Source organism: Mus caroli, chromosome 19, assembly GCF_900094665.2.
Source record: "Mus caroli chromosome 19, CAROLI_EIJ_v1.1, whole genome shotgun sequence".
Taxonomy (NCBI): domain Eukaryota; kingdom Metazoa; phylum Chordata; class Mammalia; order Rodentia; family Muridae; genus Mus; species Mus caroli.
Genome location: NC_034588.1, coordinates 16,064,081 through 16,080,719, shown reverse-complemented (window position 1 = coordinate 16,080,719; position 16,639 = coordinate 16,064,081). Strand labels below are relative to the sequence as shown.

The 16,639-nt window shown below is 42.4% G+C and overlaps 1 protein-coding gene across 1 annotated transcript in view; it reads right to left on the bottom strand.

The window, feature by feature from the left end:
• Positions 1 to 13,609, bottom strand: part of Trpm6 (transient receptor potential cation channel subfamily M member 6) — a 152,474-nt gene extending 138,865 nt beyond the window's left edge. The window contains exon 1 of the mRNA XM_021151275.2: positions 13,341 to 13,609. Coding sequence (XP_021006934.1) covers positions 13,341 to 13,352 — 12 coding nt within the window. The 5' untranslated portion in view covers positions 13,353 to 13,609. The remainder of the gene's footprint in view (positions 1 to 13,340) is intronic.
• Positions 13,610 to 16,639: the final 3,030 nt, after the last annotated feature.

Below are 16,639 nucleotides of genomic sequence, written 5' to 3'. Positions count from 1 at the left end.
GGGATCCATCCCATAATCAGCTTCCAAACGCTGACACCATTGCATACACTAGCAAGATTTTGCTGAAAGGACCCAGATAGAGCTGTCTCTTGTGAGACTATGCCGGGGCCTAACAAACACAGAAGTGGATGCTCACTGTCAGCTACTGGATGGATCACAGGGTTCCCAACGGAGGAGCTAGAGAAAGTACCCAAGGAGCTAAAGGGGTCTGCAACTCTATAGGTGGAACAACAATATGAACTAACCAGTACCTCCCGGAGTTCGTCCTGCATATGTAGCAGAAGATGGTTGTGCAAACTTTATATGCCTCAGTATAGAGGAATACCAGGGCCAAGAAGTGGGAGTGGGTGGGTAGGGGAGTGGGGTGGGAGGGTATGGGGGACTTTTGGGATAGCACTGGAAATCTAAATGAAGAAAATACCTAATAAAAAATTAAAAAAATATATGTACCCCTATGCCTCAGTGATTTAACATTAATGATGATGTTAATGATAATCTTACATTTTTGTTTAAAGATGCCAACCTGTATTCCTTTATACAGAAATCCTTATACAAAGCAGATAACCTACTCATGTAAATCTATGTCATTCTTCACTTTGTACAAAATATCCCTGAAAGCATAGTTTTCATGCACATCTGTATCTGTAGAGTCAAAATCTAAATCAGTGCAGATATTTCTACATTCTTCTCCATGCAGATGGTCAATTTAGAAGTAAAAACCCCAAGGCATGCCTTAGTTTATTTCTCTATTGCTGTGATCAAATACTGACTAAAAATCAATGTAGGGAAGAAAAGACTTTACCACATCTTATATTTTCAGGTAACAATTCATTCACTGAGAGTAATTGGGGCAGGAACTCAAGCAGGTCATGAACCTGGACATAGGAGCTATACCAGACACCAGGGCGGAGTGCTGCTTACTGGTTTGCTGATTTGCTCCTTTTAACAACCTCCTTCATTAAACAACCTAGGACCACTAGGCTATGGGTAGCACCACCTGTAGTGGTCTGGGCCCTCCCACATCGATAACTAATCAAGAAAATGCCCCCAAAGACTTGTCTATAGGACACTGGTAGAATCAATTCATCCTATATGATTCCCTCTTCCTAGAAGACTCCAGCTTGCATCAAGCTGACAGAAACCAGCACAAGCTACTAGTAACTGTTAGGCAATATCCTCTTAGAGAATGTCCTCATCATAATGAATTCCAATGGCTCCTGATAACTGACAACTCTTTGTTATTTATGTTCAACTTCCAAACGGATTTTGAAGTGACCCGATTCCTCACACTTAATAATAACAAATGAAATAAGTAAAAGGTGCATCTTACTGCTAGAAAAGCAGCCTCCTTCACTGTGTGACCTGAAGTGTTTAGAAGTTTGAAAACATCTATAGCAGCACCCTAAAAAGCATGAGAATATTGAACAACACAGACAACAGAAGACTTCTCTAAGGAGAGTATTCTGTGCTGGTGATTTCTAACTACACATCAACAGAGGTTGTGTGGGTTAAAGTAATATAGAAAAAGATAGGACAAAGTGCAGGGACAGTGACCTCTTACTGACACCGGTGATAGACAATCCACTCATAAATCAGTAATTCAAATAATTGCTTACACAACACATAACTGCTCCCCTTATCAGATATGCGGAGTGTAACAGTTTGATTGCAAATTTAGCCTATCTATTCTTTCTCCACTGCTACTCAGTTAGGCTCTGTAAGGGCTCCTCACTGTACCCAGGTGACCATGTTAGAAGCCAGGACATCCTCATTCTTACTGACAATGCACCCTGTCTTAGGTAGGGTTTTACTGCTATGAACAGACACCATGACCAAGGCAATTCTTATAAGGACACATTTACTTGGGCCTAGCTTACAGGTTCAGAGGTTCAGTCCATTGTCATCAAGGTGGGAACATGGCAACAACCAGGCAGGCATGGTGCAGGAAGAGCTGAGAGTTCTACATCTTCATCTGAAGACTGCTAACAGAATACTAGCTTCCAGACAGCTAAAATAGGATCTTAAAGTCCACACCCACAGTGACACACCCATTCCAACAGGGCCACACCTTCTAATAGTGTCACACCCTGGGCCAAGCATATAGAAACCATCACATACCCTGAATTAAAAGGGGGGATATATTTCCTCCTCTCTTTCATCTTTTCTATTAATGAGTGTGACTTTGCTTCCTCCCTGCATCCTGCTCCAAATCTTTATGACCGGTTATGGAATGTGTTAGATGGACCAGCCACACACACCTCCCCCTGCACTCTCTACCCCAGGTTCCAGGAAAGGTCTCAGTTAAAAGGTAATTGTCAGAAAAGTACAAAGCAGTTTACTGGCTGTAATGGAAGCAGGAACTGTGTTTTCTCAATGCACGGGTAACCTCTGGATTAAGACACTCACAACGCATGTTTCAGAAGTGGCAATTTTTCAAAACTAATGAACCACCATGTCACCCACCTGCTGGTCTCTGGAATACATTCTCACAAAAGATACTGGGTATTATCTGTTTCAGTACCAGTCGACATGAACAGCTGTGTGCCATTGTTTTTTCCAATCTCTGGGTTATTGCTCAGAAAACCGTTTTCCTCTCTTATCAGTCTGTTCCTAGGTCTCTCAAACAAGAGCGAAATCAGACCTTCAGTGGTCGCCTTACTTCCCATTCAGTCAACCACTAGGAGGGCTGGGCTTGTATGAAACAGCTTATGTATTGTGCAAACCTCTGTATCTATACATTCACTAACCTAGCTAATGCCTCTGATTCCCTAGCTAACGTCACTATTAATTTATTTTTCTGTCAGACCTTTCCCAGACCTTTCTACCTCTGGTTTGCTTTTCTTATACCCAGTCTCTTCAATAAAGTCCATAGTCTTCACAGAGTGACTAAGTTGTAAGTCAGTCTCACCTGAATCTTCTACCCAGTGGCTCTGCACTGCCCTGAAGGTATTGGAAGTTCTTCAGTGTTCATATCCCACTCGCTACCTATCATATACTGGGTACTCTGCTCCCTGCCTCAATCTCCATATTTTGCATCAACTGAACTGCTTACAAACCCCTGGATTCACCTCCAAGAGTTCTCCTCAGGCTCTTCTTTGTAGGATACTCTCTACTCCTATGCTGTCTAGAATGAAATCTGGATCAAATTCTCCTCTCTGTGCCCTCTGAGCCTGTGTGCCCACCCTAAACAGTTGCTCTCTGACCTATTTAAACCCACTGCGCTCTGCCCACATGCCGACATTTCTACACCCACCATACCTACCTGCGCTGCTTGCAAGCACCTGCCATTGATTTCTATCCTGGAAAGCAAAGGTGGAAGAAAAGAAAATGTATTATGGCCATATAAGTGTATGCAAATATTGTGGAACTCCAGAGGTGATAAACCACTGTCAACTCCTCTGAACACCTGGCTAGGGGTTTCTCTGAGGAGATTACAGGATTGTTTCCTAGGAACACAGTTTTGAGAGATTCTTTTTCTAAGAGGTTTTCAGGAATTTTCAATAAAGAACACTCCTTGCCTAAAAAATTTTTTCCTATTTTTTTTAAAGTTATCATGTTAAGATTTTTAAATCTTAATTTTTAGGTGTTATTTTTAAATAGAAAAAAAAGATTTTTCATCACGATCTTTATATTTTTTAATTCAACATGAACGTTTGGGCCCCCTTTAAAGTTTGTTCAAACATGTGGATTTGAATTGTAATATCCAGAAACTACACTAAAGGTTTAGGTAGAGGCCTACATCTATAACCCCAACATCAAAGGGTAGAAAAAAAGTCTTTATTTTTCTACAGGGGTAACCCCACTCTTGCTGATCAGCCAGTGTGGGTAAAGCATTGAACTACAGGTTCCTGGGAGACCCTGTCTCAAAAACTAAAGTAGAGAACGATAAAGACATCTGAAATTGACCACTGGCTTCAGCCCAACATACCCCACACCAAATGCATACATACAGGCACATACATGTACACAATCCAACATGTGCATATATGTATGCCACATAAAAAATAAATACAGTACTTTAAAAACGTTTAAGATTTTTAATACCAAATTTCCCCCATTCCAAATAACTAGTTCTCCTAAAATGCTGAGGAAAAAAAGGTGCTCTGTGAGAAAGAGGGCGGTCCCGGAAGTGAAGCCTCAGCAGTCGGCCAGTCAGTAGGAGAGCAAGAATGCTGTGACTAACGGAGGTTGGCAGGCATGAGGTATTCGCTAGGCCCAAATTTCCCGGCTTTTATTTGTTGTTGTTACTGTGGTGTTCAAAGCCCCGGTGTTGTTCTGTGAAGGGTTGACTGCACACAGGGCCACTCAGGAAGGAAAGAGGGCACCGCCACCGCACGGCACCTCCCTGTGAGAGTCATCCAGCAGCAAACTACAGGACAGCTTCCATTTTCCCTGGGCTTTGATCCTTAAGATGTCCCTCCTGTGTTTGATTTCTTGTGACATTGAAAGATGAGAAGAAGCACATTCAATCCATAAGGAAGAAACCTTGACTCAAAAGGGCAGCTATAAAAGAAGGATTAAAGAAAAAGAATAGCAAGCTTCCTACTCCAGAGCCTGTTATTCGGATGCTCGTAACATCTTATGACTGTATTATGAAGAGAGACCTTTCACTTGAACTGTCCCCAAGTATGAGCCCAAACTATTAATAATAATAATTTAAAGGAACCGACCATCTAGTCTGCAAACAAGAATTCAAGTACCTTCTGAAAATGCTCCTGTACCTGCTACACCATGGACTGCCCTGCTGAACAGAGGAGTGGCCCAGTCAGCAACCTGACCCCCGCACCACCACCCCCCAGCACCAGGGCGGGTAGTCGAGCCTCCCAGTCCTTCACCCACCAACACTGCTCTTCAGCTAGGTGCTTGCTAAACCTAAGTGGCAGCCAACAAAATTTACACAACTTGTGTTCTGAAATGTCTCGAAGATAAGAGCTGCCTCTGAGGAATGCATTCCCACATGGGGGCGGGGTGGGGTGGGAGGGGCTGCAAGACACTTGAGAAAGCCACCTAAGGGCTCCTTTTGCTTTCCTTTGTGTCACGTGATAGACTAAGACTCTAGTTAGTAAGTGCCTTAGGTTAGTTTGCTTTGCTGGAAGCTGTCCTTAAAATTGCACTAATTTTAGGGAGTTGGTTTGTTTTTTTGTTTTTTTGTTTGTTTTTTTTTTAATTGCAAGATGTTTGACCTCAGAAGCCAAACATACTTGTTCTCCTGTAGTCCCACCCAAACGGAAGACTAAGAAAGGAGATCCTTTGAGGCCAAGAGTTCAAGGATAGCCTGAGCAAAATATAGAACTTTGTATTTTTTTTTTTCATTAAAGATTTAAAATCTTCTTCTCTGCATAGTCAAAAATACCTCTCTACTGGGTCTTAGGGTCAGTCGGGATAGCTGACTGCTTAGCAGGCAAGTGCTGAGCTAGCATGGAGAAGGTCAAAGATTGGGATTTGTTTCGCTGTATTTTGTTAGGGAATCCTCGTGAGGCACCCGCTGACAGAGATGACAAAGGCTGGAAGGGATTAATGGATACAAGCCAAGCGTCTGTCAGATGCCCTCTTAAACTGAGACTCACCTGGGAAGAAAAGCATCTCTCGGAGATGATTACAAGGCTCAGTTTACAAAACCTCTTGGCCCTTAGATTAGAGGAGGAAGTCTACTTTCTGCAGCAAGAAGACAGAGGTCTCCAGATTCAAAGTCCAACCCAGCTGATAAAATAATATTAACAGCAGGGTGAGCATGTATTCTGTCCTCTGCAGGCACTCACCTGCACAATGCCAAATATTTAGTCTGCCCTGGAGCACCTGAATGCAATTATTACAGTCTTTCTGTCAATGAGATACTAAGTCTACAAAGGGTGAATAATTTGCCCAAGGGACCCAACTGCTCATAAAAGTAACTGTGGAACTTATATGTTAGCAGTCTGAGTCAGGGTTCCTATGTAGGCACTCTGGCCTGGCATTCATATTTGGGCAGTCTGACTCATGCCCTTAGCCACTCAGTATAACACCACTGACTACAGAGCTCATTGTGAATTCCACGCCAAGAGTGGTAGAAATCAATTCCACTTTTCATGTTCTTGGACGTCATGAACTTAAACAATAACAATAAATCCCAAGTATCACCACATACTGCCTTCAGGTGAAGTTTCTAGACCATTAACCCTGACCAGTCCACCACGACTTAGGGAGTCTCATTATGACCACTTTCCCCGAAGTATGCCTGTTCGCCATTATTCTGCCTCTCATTTGAATCCAACATAGGTTTGATTTCCTTCCCCAAATTACTGTTTCAAAAGCAGTCTTTGGAGCTGGAGAAATGGCTCAGTGGATAACGTGCTTGCTGTGTAAACATGCGAATGCGAATTCAGATTCCCTAGAACCCATGAAAAGGCCAAAGCTCACCAAACAGCCAGCTTGGAATTCAGGATTGGCAAGAGGCCGTTTGTCTCAAAATGCAAATCGGAAAGCAAGAACTAAGAACTGAGTTATTTTCTAACCTCCAAATACACACACACACACACACAATTCACTGAACCTTTACTTGGGGAAACCTCCACCTCAGGAATAATGGTTGGGGTTTATGAATGAGTAGATCAGTAGTTCTGAGCACTTATTCTTCCAGAAAACTTGGAGTCTGTTCCTGGCACCCATATGGTTGCTCACAATCTTCTGTAACTTCAGTTCCTAGAGTACTTTCTAATCTTCACAAGTACTGGGTACCCACATAATGCATATATATATATATATATATATATATATATATATATATATATATACAGGCAAAATACTTATTGTGTACATAAAATCCCTTTTTTAAAAAATGGAAGTTTAAGAGTAGCATTTTAAAGTTTTCAAATTAATTCCTTAAATGGTGCTTGAGCACCCGAATCCATGAGAATCCTCACTTACATCCTCACTTACAAGCATGGGAAATGCCCAGCAAAGTCTCCGCAACACGGCAACTCTTCTGTGTGGCCCCTGAGACCCGCAGAGATCTCAAGAGGATTGTGGCCATTTGGAATTGCAAATTAACTTTTCTGTGGATATGAATATATAGATTTCAGGAGACAACCTCAAGTTTTGGTTCCAATACATGTGCCTCAGAAAAGATATAAAACAGTCAAAGAAAACACCCAAACAGCCATAAGCACACAAAAGATGTTCAAAATCATTCAGGTTTAGAGAAATACAAATCAAAACCAGGAGTTCATCTGTGCAGTCACTGTCATGCTATAGTCAGAAAGTCAGAAAATAAAGATGTTGTAAAACAAAGTTGGAGCTATCCTAGATTGCTGGTACGAATGTCAAACGGTGCGGTGACTTTAAGAAAGAATCTACAGTTTCTCAAAAAAGCTAAACTCAGTGTTCCTGAATCTCCCAGCACTTAGACTCCTATGTGTCTATCCAGGAGAAATGAAAGCAAAGCCACCCAAAATCTTGTACCCAAATTTTCATGAAAGCATCATTGTACGATCCAAGAAAACAGAAACAACCAAATGTCCACCAAACAACTAGTAAAAATAGTGATCGTTATATGTGTGTGCAATGGAATTGTGTTTAATAAAACAACGGAAGGAGGGCCTTGCAAAGCCTGCAACACAGATAATCCCGAATACATCCAGATAAGATGGATAACCTCAAACACATACAGATGAGATGGATAACCCTGAACACATCCAGACGAGATGAGCTTGTCATGAAGGACCATCAGCAGCATGCAACCCTTTGTGTATGATGCCAGACTACGGAGACTTACGGTGACAGAAGACAGATTAGTGGGTGTTGGATCAGATTTGGGAGAAGAAGATGGTAAGTAATACCAGTTGGATTCCTTTTGGGAACAATAAGTGTTTTAATATTGACTGTGGGAAAATGATTCTAAACTCTGGCACTATACCAAAAACAATCGAGTAAGACAATTTATGCAAATTATAGATATAGTTTATCTCAATAAAACTGTTCCTTTATTTTTCTTTAAAAGTTGAAAGGACTGGAAAGGCAGTTTAATGGTTAGAGTCTTTTCTGTTTACGTATAAAGGGTTAAGTTCAGATTCATGCCTGTAACAACAACACTTGTGGTGCAGCTGTGGGTTCCTGAAGAGACAGACAGGTAGAAGACCCTAGAGGGTTGAGGCTAACCAGTCTAGCCAAAGCTGCAAGTGTCTGGGTTCAGTGAGAAACTTAATCTCACAGAACAAGCTGGAGTAGTTATGGACATCTGACATCAAGCTCTGGTCTCTCTGCATGAGCAAGAAGACCTATTCACACATATACCAAACACGTGAATACACACACACACACATACACACTTGCGCATTTTCTTTAACAAGGAAATGGAGGAGGAAAAAAAATCTGACAAGAGAAGGCTAGGCCAGAGGGTCCAGGGCAAGACAGAGAGCTTGGATAAGTCAGTTCACTGTGGTGCTTTCAACAGATTCTCAGTGGAATCTTAGACTCAAACCATAGTCGCCATGTCTTATGTTGGTGGCCAATACAGAGTAGCTGCTTGTTTGATGGACAAGGCAACTGAGGTGACTTATGAGTCCAGAGCACACACAGCCAGCAGGCATCCATGGCTTCTTTCTGTTACATGATTTTCTTCAGTGCTGGAGTGCCTTTGGCATGCCAGGCAAGTGCTCGAGCACTGAACTACCACCCTAGGTCTTCTTATTCTTTGCTTCTACTGAGAGTATTTCCAAATATTTACCATTGAGATATCTTGATTCTTACTTAGTCCCAACAGAAAGAACTCCAGGCAAAGGTAACACAATGTGCATTCTGAAAACTGCCTGTGATTTTTCAGGCACGATCTAATCATGAATGAAAAGTTCTGCCTTTCACCAAAATTCACTATGGTCTGCATGAGCAGCTTGAGCTGGTCCTCCCAAGCCAGATGCCAACATCTGCCAACCCTAAGGAAAGTGAACAGAATGGCAAAACTTAAAACACAAGGCAATGAGCTTTCTCCATGGTCTCTTAACACATCTGCTATGTAAAATACTTATTTCTCACCAAGATCTTTGCTTCTTTGGTGAACTGTTTGCTTAATTTAAAAAAAAAAAATTTTTTTAAAGGTTATGACAACCATTCCTGCTTGTCAACTTGACTACATCTAGAATGAACTACAATCCAGAAATGGCAGTCACACCTGTAATCCAGATCTCAAGGCTGGAAGACACAGGCTTCTGACTGGATCTTGGCATGGGGTGACACATGCTTTTGATCCAAATCTTGAGGCATAGTGGCCAGGAATAGGTTAGGCCCAAGCAAAGTAATACATGCCTTTAATCCCAGGAGACTGAGTCAAGCAGATCTCTGAGTTCAAGGCCAGCCTGGGATAGAACAAATTTCATATTCAAGTATGGTACTCCTTTAATCTGGGCCATACCTTCTACTGGAGGGCTATGTAAGGATGATGGGAGAAGGAAGACTCATTCTTCTTCACCTGCTTGAACTTACTTGCCAGCACATCTGTTGGAACCCACTCTTCAGGATTCCAGCTTCTACAGAAGAGCAGCTGAAACAACTGGCCTCGTGGGAGTGAGCACTACTAGATTCTTGGACTTCCCATTCACAGCTGCCCATTGTTGGATTAGTTGGACTGCTGGCTGTAAGTCATTACAATAAATTCCCTTAATCTCTAGAGACATTCCATAAGTATGTGACTCTAGAGAACCCTGTCTAAAACAAAGGCTATTCATAAGAAGTTACTAGTTCAGATAACTGGCCAAGTAAGATAAGCACTTTGGGAATTCTAAGTCTTCAGTGACCTAGGTTTTGAGTGTGGCAAAAGGAAATTCCATGTAATGTCTGCACACAGTTTAAGGATAGGGCAGAAAATTAAAAACAGAGCAAAACAACAAAAACCAAATTCATGAGATTAATCTTACCATTCAAAACACTGCAATTAAAAAGAGGGAGGAGGGTATCTGATGTCCAACTGGCTCTGTATTATTTCCAGAAGATCTGGAGTCAGCATGAGGCAGAGCATGGCAATGTCTTCCACTAGTTGGTTCCCCATGGTGCCAATCATTGCAGGCTTCCATAGACTACATACCTAAGGTCATCCTGGAAATGGGATGCCACCACATCTCAGCAGGCACCTTGCTGTGCTCTGAGTAAGCACCTTTCCCAGTTACAATGGATTGTAAGGAACTGGAACTATGGTTCAGTAGGCAATATTTGCACAAGTACAAGATCTGAGTCTCATCTCTGATACTCACAGCAGAAGTTAGACAGTGATCCAGACTTGTTATCTCAACACCTGAGAAGTAGAAACAGGAAGTGACCTGGGCTCCCAAACTAGCCAGCATAGCCCAACCAGGCAAATACCAGATGCCGGTGAGAGGCCTTGTCTCAGAACAAGGACAGCCATCCTAAGGAAGGACACCTGAGGTTGACCCCTGGTCTCCATGTGTGTATCTGCACAGCTGGACTGTAGGGCTTTGGCAGAAGGAATTGCTGGCCAAACCCTGAGAAAGAATCCAGGCTCCAAGGCAAATTAAATGACTGCTTCTCACTGCTGGAAACTGGTTAGGACACTCTGAAATAGCCTTCAAGTTTTCCTATACTATCCATGACCAAGAACCTCTTCCACAGAAAAACAGAAACGCCAAAACTCATCGAAAGTAAAGAAAATACATTTCCATAGTAGCAGGTCTGTAATCTACCCAGTGAGACCTTGTATCAAAAGACAGAAAGACTAAGAGTTAAGTGTTGGGCTGCCCAAATCAATGGAAAATTTTCCAAGATGTTTGACTACCACCCCATGCCTATCAATTTATCTGTGGGTACCACTCAAAATAAAATTCCAGCTGAATTCAGGATACACAATTATATCCAAAGTTTAGAAAAAAAATCTCATTAAGTAGTTTATATGAGCATCTTTCTTTGTTGTTTGTGTAATTCTGTAATGAGGTCTCATTCTATAGCTAAAGATAGCCCAGGCTGGCTTTCATTTATAATCCTCCTGCCTCTGCCTCCTGAGTGCTCGGATTATAAGCATGGGCCACAATAACTGGCCTGTTTCTATGTTTAATTGTGATAAAAGATACATGATATAATATTTACTATCCTATTTTCTAAGTGTGTGGTTCAATATTGGTATACGTAATCACATAGTTCTGCAGCCATCTCTGGAACTCCTTTATGCTCCAAAGCTGGGGCTCCAGACCCACTCAACAGCTCCATCTTGCTGCCGCCCCTACCCCGGGCAATCACTGCTCTACATTTCATTTTTATAAATTTAACACTCTTAAATGGCTCATAAGTAGAATTACATATTTGTCTTTTATGACTGGCTCATATCACTTAACATAATAGCCCCAAATCCTATTCATCTGCTAGAAAATATCAAAACTTCCTACCTTTTCAAGGCTATATAGATCTTTTGTTGCACACACACACATATCACAGTGTTTGTCCATTCAGAAAGTCTACTTCTAGATGGCAAGGGTTCTCTGGCCGGACGGCACACAAGCTAACAGTTATGACTTTATAGGGAGGGAAGTAAGGGAGAGATGCTGACTGTATGACATGTGTACTCTAGGAAAGGTTAAAAAGCTGTAGCTGAGGCTGACTCATCCTCCTTTCTCCATCCCAACAATAAAAGTCCTGTTCCTACATTCCTGTGTATTCCCAGGTACTGAAAGAGGGCTCATAACATAGTTGACATTTCACAAACATGTGTTGACTGATTAATGTAGAACAGGGATAATCATAGGGAGAAATTCTGTATATAGATATGGTCTTAACTTGAGCAAGCACCATGTGTATTTGCAAAGATTTTTACCCCTAGGAATTATTAACATTGTAATGTATACAATCTGGGTTCTTTTATGTGAAAAACAAATGTACAAATTAAAATATGGCTTTATGTATATAAATAGATATATATGATATATATGTTCTAAATATATATATCATAAAATATATTACATATTTACATATGAAATAATATATATTTATATATAAATATATATTTATAAATATAAAATATTTATCATAAATATAAGTATATCTTTAGGATATATATTTATTGTTTTAATTTGTGCATTGTGCATTATATACATACACACACATATATAAATGCATATATATGCATATATATAATATATGCATATATATATATATATATTCCAAACAATTTGTTCGATCCCATATGGTTACAACCCCTGATGAGAAATAAGAAACAACCAAGCAAATTCTCACAAGTTAAACCCAAAATGCTAATCTAGCTAAATATCTAATGCTATATTGGTTTTGGAACAATCCAAAGCAAAGAATAAATTAATGCACCAAAGTCATATGGGAGCCTAAATGGCAGCTCATCAAGTATATAAACTCAATTGTCGTGCAAGCCTAATAACGAAGAATTATCTCCAGATGTCACAGGGGACTGAGAGAACCAGTTCCTGAAGCTGTCATCGGCTCTCCCGGCACCCCGCGGTAGCCCACATGATAGTGCTTACAGGGACAAAGAAACTGAAGACTATATTTTCCCTGAGCAGTTAAGAGTGACGCTGTTATGTAGAATAAACCATCACCAGCATGTGTATGACTAGATGATCCCTGCTCTCTCTATACCTTGACATGACGTCAAATCTCAATTCTACTTTTCTCCCTCAGTTTCATTTTCTCCCCAAACGAGGGAGGTTGGGGGAAGAGTGATGTCATTTAGGACGCTACAGAATTATTGGCAGGATGAAACAGTTAAGTCAGGCCTGATGATGCAGACCTGTTATCCCAGCTACTGAAAGACGCTGAACAGGCTGCGAATGTAGCTCCATGGTAGAGAGCTTGGATACTGGAGGTCCTTGGACCCAGTGCAGGAGGAAAAGGAACGCTCTTGAAACTTTGTCAAACACATTAAGCATTATTCTAAGGTCACATCGCATATCTCATCCCACTTCATCTTCAAATAGTACTTTCCAGTTGCTCCAAATGTGAAAGCTGAAGCTAATAACAAAACTCTCAGGGTTACAGGTGGTGATGGAGCAGAGACGGCAGTTCAAACTGCCTGAGAAGAAACCAAAAAATGTGTCCTGTCAGCCCGCCCAGGTTGAAATGAGCCAATGTGTGTGGCAAGCCTGAACTCTGCCTGCACACTTCGGGAACAATAAATAATACTATTTCTCACACAAAGTGTGGAAGTAAAGAAGAACCGGTAAAGGTGACAAGGAGCTTGTTCCCCGGTTGTCCTATAGGACACCCAGCCAGGCACAGCACCTCAAGCGCTGGGCTAGACGCTGTCACTCTCCAGGACCTCGGAACCTTGATCCCACGCAGGAGCCCCGCAGTAGCAGGGACAGAGGCCAATGCGAACATCTTCAGGCCCAACTTTTTACCTTGACCTGCATTCTCACCACCACAGGAGCCGAAGCGACAGCGAATTCCTCCTTGTCCGGGACACCTCCCAGGACTCGATTCCTTCTGGACTCGGACTCCGGAGACCGGGACTCACACACGCGCCCTGCCGCCTCGACCCTGGGTTCGGTTTCCGCTCGGCCCTGACCCAGCTCCAGCCCGGTCCCAACTCCCGGAAGAAAGACTGCGGGTCCTGCCCTTCGGAAGGGTCCACGCGGTTGCCAAAACCTCAGCTACGATAATCATGTTCGGGTGGAGACTAGAGGACTTGAAAGCTAGCATTTCGCAAATCCTACCTATTCGAGATCTCAGTTAGATACGCTTGCGCCTGACTCCACCCACTGCCACCTGGGGCCCTGGGCCTGACCCCTGTGCATAGGAGAGCACTCAGCTGCAGGTCCGGCTTTCATCCTAGATTTTCCAGGCCAGCAACCAAAACATTGTCTGAGCTTTTGACTGTGGAGTCAATCTGGGCTCCACCTGCACGTGAACGCTGTCATTTACAGCCCTGAGGAGTTTTCACAATGCCTTTTGGGCTCTGTTAACGCCTCTGTAGGAAAGATATGACTCCAAAGAAGTTTGGCTGCTGATCAGGTATGGTCACTTGTCATCAGACAAATTTTAGATTCTTGGGTCAGAGCTTTAGGTGAGGAGACGGTCGGTTTAGGTTCTCCGCGTTTCTGAAACGCCCATGAGTTGCTGAGCATGACAAGAGACTCTTCCGGGCCTCAGTTTACTTACCTATACAGAGAGAAAAATAAAGAAAACCCACCTTCCTCACAGAGACTACACTGAACAAAGACAGTGACCTTGCTTTATTTATGAAGTATCATACAGGGCTGGTGAGATGGCTCAGTGGGTAAGAGCACCCGACTGCTCCTCCAAAGGTCCGAAGTTCAAATCCCAGCAAACCACAAGGTGGCTCACCACCATCCATAACAAGATCGGACTCCCTCTTCTGGAGTGTCTGAAGACAGCTACAGTGTACTTACATATAATAAATAAATAAATCATTTTTTAAAAAATGAATTATCATACAAACGCTTTTTGAGATCTCCGTTATTTTGGGTAAGAGGTTTCTCTGACTAGGCAATCTTGACCAAGGCTATGGTCAGTGATTTCCGATGTATCTCTGTGTATTAGCAGAGGAGACATATGGGAGACATGATACTCAGGGGATTACACATACTATAATGAACAATACTAGGCATTTATCCCAGACAGGTGACTTTAAATTAGTGACACCTACTATTTAGTCCAGTCTAAATTTTTGCCTGGTGAGCTCACACTTGCCGACACAGTTAATAAAATTTGTTTCCTCATTTCTCTGTGTGGTTTCAGTGATTTTTTTTTTTTGCCTTGTTAGTAAATCAGTATGTTGGTATCTTGTTGCTTTGTCTATTAAGAAATGAAAAGTCGGGCGTGGTGGCGCACGCCTTTAATCCCAGCACTCGGGAGGCAGAGGCAGGCGGATTTCTGAGTTCGAGGCCAGCCTGGTCTACAAAGTGAGTTTCAGGACAGCCAGAGCTACACAGAGAAACCCTGTCTCAAAAAAAAAAAGAAATGAAAAGTCCTTTCCTCTCCGTTCACCTCCTCAAGTTGTTAATGATCTATAGACAGGAATAGATACTCTTACAAGGCAAACCAGAGCCTTTTGAGTTGTTCCTTCAGAGATCATCTCTGTTAACGCTCTTCACAGCCCTAAGGCCTGGGAATTCAACCCTCAACAGACTCACCAGAAAGACTAAGGATTTGGAATGGCCCATGCTGCCGTCTCTCAGTGCCCCAGGACTACTATCTTCTGCTTTCATCTCTTCAGATCAAGGTTCAAGACCCTTTGAGCCTAAGGTAACCCAAACTGCTTAGATTTTTCTAATGGGCTAGTTTACAAGATGTTTTGGTTCCAAGCTGTATCAAAAACACTGCAGGCATTGTTACCAGACAGACGCAGTGCTGTGCCTCACTGTACAGCTGGTCAGTTCTCCCCAGAGACAAGGTGTGAAGGCCCGGAACATGACTTTATTAAAAAATCTGAGTCAGCCAGAAGTTGGAGACCACCAGTCACCAAGCCTCTCTTTCAGGAAATCTGACTTAGCAGTGTCATATAGAGCCACCTGTGGGTGGTTTGGGGCTACTGAGTACCTCGTGGATATAGGGCAGAAGCAAAGGATGCACATCTGATTGGAAGGCCCAGTCACAGACATGCTTTTCTGGTCTGTTACTCTCAAAAACAAAGACCATTATTTCTTTGAGCAATTCTTGCCACTGATTAATGTGGTCATCTGTAGTTATTGCAAAATGGACAAGTAGTGGCTGCCTGAGGTCTTCTTGCTGTTCATAAAACTCATGGCACTGGGAGAAAGGATATCTCACATGGGTTGCAGAACAGTCACCAGGGGTCTGTTCTCAATACTGGGCTTCACTGGGCAGATCCTCAGACCCTCCCCAGGACCTCAAAGGTAGGGCCCTGGCATCTATTTCATGGGTTCCTCAGTTAGTTAAAAAGATTGTCTACAAAAGTTTTCCGGCCACAAACACATCTCTAGCTATGAATGTTCATTCTACAGAATGTTCGTTACGTGTCTAGGGTAGACTGAATCAGACCAGCAATTAGTCATGCAGCACTGATTGTTTGTCAAACCACACTGGATGCCACAAAAGTCAAAGGTGAACAAGATACCACTCACCTTCAAAGAGCTCAAGTCTGTAGGAGGGTGGGCGAGCAGTCAAAACTGCAAAGTGCTCCTGCCGCACCATCCACAAGCCCCGGCAACTTAGAGGGCTTTGGTTTCTCCATTGACCATACCCCCTCCCTCTCTTTCTTCCTCTGTCCCTCTTCTCTAGCTTTTCTTCTCTTCTGTCTGATCTCTTCTTTTACCTTGAGACTTCAATGTTCCAAGCCTTCTAATGAGCATGTGCACACGGAAAGTTCTGGTATCTGATCTAACAGGTCTTAAGATGGGGGTCCAACGTTAACCCTTAAGTTAATGAGTTTAAAGTTGAGGTGAACAGCTGTTACACACACAGACAGACACAGACACACACACACACACTGGGAAGGGTGGTGCCTCAGGCATGCTTTGTTTTCTTAGTAAGTCCCAAATAATCAAGACCATTAAGGGATGATTTCTAATATACATATTCAACTCTGAAGGAAAATGATTGTAGGCTTGGGTTTGAATTTGGTTTTGGTTTCATTTCCTTTGGTTGGAAGGATGAACTGTTAGAAATTTTCCAAAGTAATATCTCTTATTCTTTTTGGACAGACTAGAGGGAAAGG